General features: G+C 39.9%; 1 protein-coding gene across 1 annotated transcript; it reads left to right on the top strand.

Moving 5' to 3' along the window:
* The first annotated feature begins 1,376 nt into the window (after positions 1-1,376).
* On the top strand, positions 1,377-2,441 carry LOC145502810 (uncharacterized). Its single transcript, XM_081482196.1, has one exon. It carries the CDS (start codon positions 1,446-1,448, stop codon positions 2,397-2,399), a length of 954 nt encoding a protein of 317 aa, XP_081338322.1. The 5' UTR covers positions 1,377-1,445; the 3' UTR covers positions 2,400-2,441.
* Positions 2,442-9,362: the final 6,921 nt, after the last annotated feature.

The following is a 9,362-nucleotide window of genomic DNA, read 5'->3' as shown; positions in this document are numbered from 1 at the left end:
GCCGTAAAGAATTCGCAGAGATTCCAATTATCAGTTTATAGCGATGTTGAAATGAAAATCGCATTTTTGGTCAGTTACGTCTAGAGTCAAATTATAAATAATAATAATAATAATAATAATAATAATAATAATAATGTTAACAAATAAAACAAATAAAAACAAAATCAGGCCCGTGATTCATTTAAGAACAATTCAATTAAGAATGCTTATATTTTTTTTATTTGTGAACTAGATAACAACACTCGTATACGCGACACCAAGAACAGCACTGAAGAAGACTACAATCAAGTTGTTGCAGGAATCCGACGAGCGGCTCAGCCTCCAAACAACATTTTTCTTAATCCTAACCAGCAATGCTTCACACAGTTCTTTTTAAACGGACAGCCACCACTTGGGTTACGTACTGCTAATTTACAGAACATGAAATACATCTGTCAAGAGAGACAGCCGCCGGGAGTCTACTACTACGCGTCGATGCACGATGAAGGTCGAGGAATTCCAGTGTATTCAGCGTACGTTTTGTATGCGGGAAACGTTAATTTTCAAGCACAAGCAACAGCAGGATGGATCCAAACTCCCGGTAATGTATTAACATGTACAAAAAACCAAGAGAGGATGAGGAGTGAGTGGGTTATTACCCATATAGACCTTATTCGGAAAGTAATGACTTCTAAATTATATTTGACGTAGTAGCCCTGCCGTGTTATATATTGCTACATAAGTTGCACAGAAGCGTCATAGGCGAAGAATGAAAATGGGCGTAGAGGCGTTTGGGCTGCCCACCTGACTAAACTTCGGCGCAGAGGATCGGTTAGTGATTTCGATACGCTTGGGTATAGGCCTCTCTATTCGGTAAGCAAACGGGGATGAGGGGGAGAAGAGTACCGGAAGTACCTTACAACGATCTTGCAGTAATACTGTAAATTGGAAAATGTCGAGTGCATTTCTATAACCAGGTACAAGGCCTGTTAGTTGATTATCTTACCTCCATACGCTTTCAGAATTATTCCTTGCCAATCTTCTGATGCCCTTAAAGGAGCTCAGTCGAACGGCATTATGGTTTATTTGAGCCGGATACAAGAAGAATAAAAATAGTAATGTACAAGACTGAAAAACACCAAAGAGATTATAATAGGAAAAAAAGAAACAGATAGGTACAAGCATGGTTAAAAATGGAGAGGATTAACACGGATTAAGAACGACGATCTTGAAAAATTATAAGGCTAAGCTTTCCAAGTCCTTCAAAAGTAAAACATTCAGGGAATGACAATTGCCTATCTTACCCCTGTCACTTCAAACTTCTCAAATTCTCAATCCTTTTTTTGTTGTTGATATCGTTAGAAGTAATTAACTTTACTTTCTTACAAGGCATCCAGAACCAAGCAAGCAATGCAATATACCTAAATAACCCGTTGGGATGCCACAAAGGTCACCTCTTCCCAGCTATGACTGCCTCGGGTAACCCAGCAAATGCCGCGAACAGCGCTGCTTCCACGTATCAATACACAAATGCCGTGCCCCAGTGTGGATCTTTTAACACCGGACAGTGGAGAGTTTGGGAAGGCAATATTCGAGCGTTTGCAGTGCAGACATGCATACCGGCAGGGGGTGTGTTGTTTCTATTAACTGGAATTTCATTCGTTGCTATTCAAAACACTCAACCTCCACAGCCAATTGCAGTTCCGATTGTCTTATTCGCTCCAGGCATATATAAACCTAATTCAATGTGGACTGCGGGCACGTGTCTATACCCAAATGGCCAGTGCGACACCTTTGCAGTGATTGGAAACAACGTCCCAAATCCTCCTGGAATGCTTACACAGGCAATTACCCAAGCAAATCTGGACGCTATTCTTCAGTTCGACATAGCAACTAATGGCCTCAAACGGGACAGACCGAGTCGAAGGGTCAAGCTGTTTCCAGGAGTTAGAAGATGCTCAAATATTAGACTTCCTCGTGAAGAGTATCCCCCTAGAGAAGAAGAAAAAAAGCCCCCAGTACCCTCGGGTTCGAGCCACAAGCCCTCGAGCTCAAAACCAAGCTCAAAACCCAGCTCAAAGCACCAGAGCTCAAAACATTCCAGCTCGAAACACTCCAGCTCGAGCTCAAAATACTCGAGCAAAAGACCTTCGAGCCCAACACGTACCTCAAGCTCAAAATACCCAGGCTCAAGATCAAGCTCAAAAAGACCTTCGAGCCCAACACGTACCTCAAGCTCAAAATACCCAGGCTCAAGATCAAGCTCAAAAAGACCTTCGAGTCCAACAAGAACCTCGAGCTCTAAATACCCGAGCTCAAGACAAAGCTCAAAAAGACCTTCGAGCCCAACAAGGACCTCGAGCTCAAAATACCCGAGCTCGAGACTCTCAAGCTCACGAAGACCCCTAGGAAGCGGATAAACGTAGAAGCAGTACAGAATCGTCATACCTTGGACTTGACGAAGAAACATAAATGAAATAATGATGCAAAAGCAAATGTTTGTAACCGATCAAAAAAGTTAACAAAAATAAACTTTAAACTGGTAAAACTTCGTTCTTTGTACTAAGTTGCTTATTGTTTTGTGCTCTCAATTTGAAACTTCAACACCTCCCTAGCCACCACCTAAACAACCTTCCGATATATTATATTTGAGCAAAATTGGTGGATCTCTGCTTGCAATATGTAAATAAGGAGTAATTTCGCTCGCTCATTTTCTTGTACCGAGTAATGTATATATGATTACCATCTTGAAACATTGTGACCCTGTTAAACGCCTTGACATTTACAGTTGCAGGGGGGTACTCTAAGTAACTTTGCAGGGAGGCATACACAACTTCATCGAGCACTGATGCATATATCGATCACAACCTGTAGGCGTTCATAATCTTGTTCCCAGATCTCTTTTGGACGAGGCCGAAGGCGAGATCTGGCCAAATCCGATTTGCATCACGTGATCACCTGTCAGGAATGTGACAGGCGAAGCAAGAGCGCATGCCCAAAATAAATTCCCAAAATGGCGGAACAGAAGGATTCATGACTCAAGCGCGTAAAATTTATAGGTTAAGCAACGTTGCAGTATTTTTATCTTAGCTTAGGGTAAGGCAGAGAATTAGAGTTTGTTTTGCGGGTTAAAGTTAGCTAGCAAATATTGTTAGCAGCATCCTTGCTCGTCGCTGTGGACGTTGCCCATAGACATGGCGGACATGTCAAATATTGAATTTGACCGCGCATTGAAGTTTTCCTTGACTGAACACGGAACGCCTGATTTAAAGTTAAAAACTAAACAACTAGAGGCTTTGAAAGCAGTGGTGCAGCAAAAGAGAGATGTGCTAGCCGTCCTGCCAACAGGATATGGCAAGTCTTCAATATATCAACTTCTGCCGAGTACGTTTAATTTTTTGTTGTATGGTTGAGAGTATTGCTCGATTGCAATTATTGTGTCACCATTGACCGCGTTGATGATGGACCAAGTTGAGAAAATTAAGAAGCAAGGACAGTCAGCAGCAATTATCCAGGCTAAATGTTCTGAAGCGGACAAAGAGAAAGGGATCGAAGTCCAAGGTGATTCTGTGGAAAATGTGTTGTGCGGACGTGTTAGCATCGTGTTTGCTCATCCGGAAGTACTTATCAGTAGTAAGAAATGCAGAAAAATGGTGTTATCTGATGTTTATAAAAAAAACGTAGTCTGTTTTGTGGCTGACGAAGCTCACTGCATCGTGGATTCGTGAGTAATTGCCATTCAGTCATTTTGTGTTATGTAGAAATTTTATAAATTATTTTGTTTATTATTTCACGTTTTATTAGTTAATTGTAGGTCCACATCAACCTCACTGGCTGCCAATCTTTGTAACCAGCATTACTAAATAAAATGATGATGATGAAACTTTTGTTGCACCTCGCCTCTCTCTGGTCTGAAATACTCAGTCAGTGAAGATGTTAAAGCTGTTATCAATTTTATCGTATTGAATTAATAGAGAAAAAGTATAGACTGCAACTTTTTGTTTCAGTTTACGTGTTTTGATCTTGATGTGAACAGTATGTCACTTAATACATATTAGGGCTGCATGTACACGTATGTTGTCCAAAGGAGGTGTCAAACACGTAACCATGATTGCCTTCTACGAGTAATATATATCACGTTGCTGCAATATACTCTAGAAAATAATTTCAGTTTGATTGTTAAACAATCACAGGCTTTGAACTTCTTATGTAAAACTAGGAAGATTTTGCCACAAAAACTACTTCCAGGAAAAAAGCAAAATCTCCTTTTTCTTGTATTTTCCAGAAAATATATTACCTTTCTTCATGATCAATATATCAACAGATATTTGTTGCAGTTGTCTGTTGCATAAACTTATAGAAAACACAGTTTTAAGCATGCAAATTGTTTCAGTGTGTCTCCTAATTACAACAATGGACAAATTTTGGCGGAACACCTGCCAAAAGTAATCTTGTTTCCTCATTTCATCATAATGTCAGGATGTTTTGAACATGATGTGTACCAATCAAATGATCTATTGGTAAGATGGATTTTTTTATTTACTCACATCTATTAGGACTCAAAATGTTGGTTTTTGGTATTCGTATTAATCTGCTACTTGAAAGAATTTACATGCTGTATTGGTAAAAAGAAACCTTTCCTAGTTCTTATCATAAAAGGGGTGAAGGTTTGCAAATCCCTATCACAATTTTATCACAAGATTTCCCCTGCGTTCAATCCCCTGGGCTGATCACAGGGTTAGTTTTGGAAATAGAGCGGTATAGATTCCAAAGGGAAGAGGAACAATTTAAGACTTAAGGGGAATTCGAATTTATGAAAACTGGGAGTTGAGGTTAAACGCAAAATAATTATCGAGAAAATTATAAATCAGACGAATTTTACTCATTCTCTCCCGAGGTAAATCATAATGATGCCGTCACTCTCACATGTTGCCCCTCCCTCCTACAGCAAACGGCTGTTATTATGTTCAAAAGATTTGGGCATCTTTCTTAGGCTTCTGTAAGTATTATCTACCAGCTGAAGTCTCTCATAGTCTGGAAGGACTTATCTCGTAGTACAGATGGTAGATGACCCCGTGTACATTTTGCTGCATTCTCGCATTCTTCAAGGATTTCTTCCAAGTATGATCGCTTCAGGTAGTTCATCACTTCTGGAATGAGCCAAGCAGATGAAGTGATTACACTTGGTAGCATCGACGAAACAGCCACATTAAGTAGTTTGACGTTGATTGTCTCAACAGCTTTGTTGCTTGCCTCTTTTTTCAACTGGAAAAAATCGAAGCGAAACGTAAATACCATGCGGACCTCTTAGGAAACAACATACTTACGAAAATCACATTTTTTGTACAGTTATCTTGGTTATAGCAATGTAAATATCGACCAGTTCCGAAAATGATACTCAAGAAGCACTTCTCTTGTATTTCTCTCATACAGAAAGCAATGTTCAGACAGCTTTATGAATGAGTTCGCCAGAGGGAGACACGCAGGATGAAATTGCGTGAGCTGAACATAACAAATGTCTTTGGCAATTTACGCGGAATTTGCGAAGTTCCATGGACAGTTTCGGACATTTTTTACATATCTAACGGCCTAAATAATCTATTGGAAACTCTTTTAACAGGATAAGCTCAAGTAAATGTATTTTTTCACTTGTTTTCCGCACTGCGGTCGCCAGATATTCGTCAAATTTTCATGCCGTCAAACAAACGCATGAATCGCGCGAAAGAAAGGAAATCCGTAAAACTTACCTCTGGGTTGTTCAATCCCGAATTGTAAATTACTTTCAAATCTTTCCCCCTCTCATCTTTTCTTATCTGCTTTTCTTTTTCACCAATCGCGGAAGTTCCCAGGCTAGAACTTGAGTTTGAAGAAAGCTTCGGGGTTGTTTCCACCATTGATCGCTGGGCTGATATTTCTACTACTTGAAAACTCAAATAACTCTGATCAACGGGAAGAGCACAGTTTGCCTCTTTATTAACCGGCCCGATTTTGTCACTTGCAGTTGAAGGGGAACTTGACTTTTCTTTTTCATCATGCAATATAACGCTTTCCTGGACGAATTTTGCGTGTTAATGCGACTCTTTTTTTTCCCTTTGCGCACAACAAGGCGAGGTAAAACGGCTTGATTTTGGTGAGCTCCGAGTCCGCTTGACTTTCTCTCCTCCTTTCCCAAGATTTATCTGCGTTGTGGCACATCTCGTTTAAATGCAAGCAGCTTGTCTCGCAGATTTAACAGTGTTCGGTAACAGTTCCTGCACAGGTGCTTAGGAAAACAATCATCCTCCTGTACTCTCACTTTTGCAAAATCGCTTATCAAGATCTGTAATTTTACGGTTTTTCCTTAATTCGAAAAAAAATTGTGAACCTCTGATTGGTATTTATTGTGTTACCACGAAGACGCCACAAGTGTTTGTCAGATGTTGCAAATTCCCCTGACTGCGCCATATTTGTAACATTTGACACATTCAAGTTTGCCGCCAAAAACCGCGTAAATGTTCAAAGAAGGGATTGGACAGGAGTCAAATTGAGCAGCCAATCAAGAAAAAGAAATTTTTTCACTTGGCCAGATCTCGCCTTCGGCTTCGTTCAAAAGAGATCTGGGAACGAGATTAAGGCGTTCATTGAATGGGATATCAACTGTGGGCTTTTCGGCGTTCGGACACCCACTTAAGACGGACACCTGCTTCTAACGGACAGTTTTCTTTGTGCCGACAAATAAAAAGCTCATATATTTTCTCTTAAATTAGCCTGCTTAATACGGACACCCGGATAATACGGACACTTTATCATGTCCCTTTGGTGTCCGTATTAACGGGGTTCCACAGCATTTCTTTTACAAATTTTAAAAGGGCCTGACGACAACACGTTGATTTAAGATGCCAGATACTCGATTTTCTAATTTCAATATCAGTTTCAATTTATAACCGACAATTTCCTGTTTCTAAGAAGGCTAAGACTTGCTTACCCAAATACTTTTTTTTTGATAAATCGTGAGGTTCCATTTCTTTATCTTTTGTTAAGATAACACTGGATCATATCATGAAACGCTTTTACGGCAGATTTAAAGCTGGAAAAGAAAAAAGGTATTCTTAAACTTTTTAAATCTTTGCTCCTAATAAAGAGACCCACAAACGAAACGTCTGTTTCGATGCCTGCCGGTCAACGATCTCTGGCTTTATTACGCAAATTTTTGCGTGAGTGTCACACCAAACATTGACCTTTATTAACGTGGAAGGACTTCGTGCCAGTCGTCGAGCTGCCGGTGATACTTTTTGAGACATTGAATGAACCATAAAAGGACATCTTTGAGGTTGGGGTACAAAAAAATTAAAGATCCAGTTTATGGCAAAAAAAAAAAAGTCTTTGCCTTTCGCTGCCACATTGTGTACTACTGGAACTTTCTTATTTTCTCAAAAATACAAAGAGAAGTCAAATAAGTCTTACTTATTTTTATTTTATTATTAGTTTTTGGAATAAAACCTATGGTAAAATTCCGTACTAAACTGCTTCATAAGTAATTCCAGACTGAATACCAATGAAATTAATGTAATAAAGTCAACTGATCTCAATTCAGCAAACATTTTGAAGTTCTGCCTATAGCAGGAAATTCTGCAAATTACTATGAGTGTTGAGTTCTTCAATTTCTGCCAAAAAAATCGCTTTTGAAAAGACAATTTGATAAAATATGTTTTACGAATCGACTAAAATAACACGTTTAAGCCCATAGTCAGGTGTTTCAAGGAATTTTTAATGATCTTTTGTCAGTTCTTTCGGCCTTTATTTGCTTCTGACTATTAACTTAATGTTGCTCACCCTAAAAACACTGAATTAATGCTCCCAACCCATGAAATCAACACAAGACAAAGTTCAATGGGAGAAAAGGGGTAAGGGATGAGGTGCTCGAGTTGCTAATAGCAATCATGCAGGGTATCACAGGTCAGTTGGTTGGGAACGAGAGGTTGTAATCCTCTTCGTCCTTTCAGGGGGCCCTACAACATAATCAACCTGGTTCCCAAGAAACTGGGGTCCTGATCTCCAGGACCCTTAGGAACAAAAGAACCACATGCCCTGGTTCCCAAGCAACTGGGGTCCTAATTTCCAGGACCCTTGGGAACAAACAGAACCACATGCCCTGGTTCCCAGGACCCCTAGAAACAATCAACAACAACCGACAACAGTAACACTGGGGTCCCACTCTACCGGGAAAGCTGACCCTGTGAGGCTATGGGGCAAAAGGGCGAATTGTACGGAGCACCTCATCCCCAAAAATACACAAAGTGTGTTCCCCATAGGCGAACAGCATGCAACCACAATAAAGGCCTGTATATTCAATCCTCTTCATAAATATGTACATATATAAATACAAGACTGATGATGTTCAGTTGAGGTTTAAATTTATGTATGCTGTTAAACTTTTAAAACCCATCGTCCAAAGAGAAATTCTCCTGACTTGTCACCATACAATTTTTTATGATTTTGTTGGGGGAATTTTATGATGTGAAAACAATTACACTGGTAAACATATCATTAAGTCTTGAACTTTCTCTCATGTTTAAAAATCAAGATTGGGAGAGGAGATTTCATATTGATCACTCCTGGGACATGAAAGCTTAACAGGCAAAATTACAAGATAGAATTCAACAGAAATCAAATTATTTACAGCCTTGCGTATTTAAAAATAGAAAAACGTAGAAGGTTAATTTCCTTAATGGTACTTATCCCCCACTAGTTTCTGGGGACCTCAAAAATAAGGGGTTGTAGGCATCTAATATAGCGTTCATAGCAGTCGGAAGACCAGCGACCTAAAGTTCTGATAAGCCAAGGGGCGAGTCCCACAGATGCAGCGGTTGTAGCTGCCCCTATTCTATAACTGTGGCCTGCGTACAGAGTTGGAGTAAAGCCTGATTGGGAAAGAAGCTGCCCTGTTTCTGAAGTCAAAGCATTCTTGGTGAGAGGCTTTCCAGATGAATATATAAAAAGGGGGCCCAAGGTGGGTTTCCGTAAAGTTATATAAGTCTTCATTGCCCTAACTGGACAGACTGGTTGCTACGTTTTACCTATGAGGATGGTGTGGCCGGATCTAAATGGGTCGGTTTTTGAAATTTTTATGCGGACTGACATGTGCTCAGTATTCTCCCAGGAGGGATGAAAAGTGACATCAGCTGGGGTCAAATGTGTTTCAGGACAGAATTGGCTATTGCAAGTTAACTCCCCAAGGCGAAGAAAACCAAAGAAGGCCAGAGTCATTGATGCCCAAAGCATCATTGAATCATAATTAGGGTTATAAGAAATTGCTAACAAACAATAGAAAAGCCTCTGCAAACAAGCTGTAGGCGCAGACATTTGTTAAGGCCAAGTGTGAAGTCGCGACGAATGTGAAGATG

The sequence above is a fragment of the Orbicella franksi genome, chromosome 11 (assembly GCF_964199315.1).
Source record: "Orbicella franksi chromosome 11, jaOrbFran1.1, whole genome shotgun sequence".
Taxonomy (NCBI): Eukaryota; Metazoa; Cnidaria; class Anthozoa; order Scleractinia; family Merulinidae; genus Orbicella; species Orbicella franksi.
This window is presented reverse-complemented; position numbering and strand designations above follow the sequence as displayed.

What these genes read in the sequence shown, in the direction of transcription:
- LOC145502810 (XM_081482196.1), top strand. Translation starts at nt 1,446, where the DNA reads ATGACTGCCTCGGGTAACCCAGCAAATGCCGCGAACAGCGCTGCTTCC.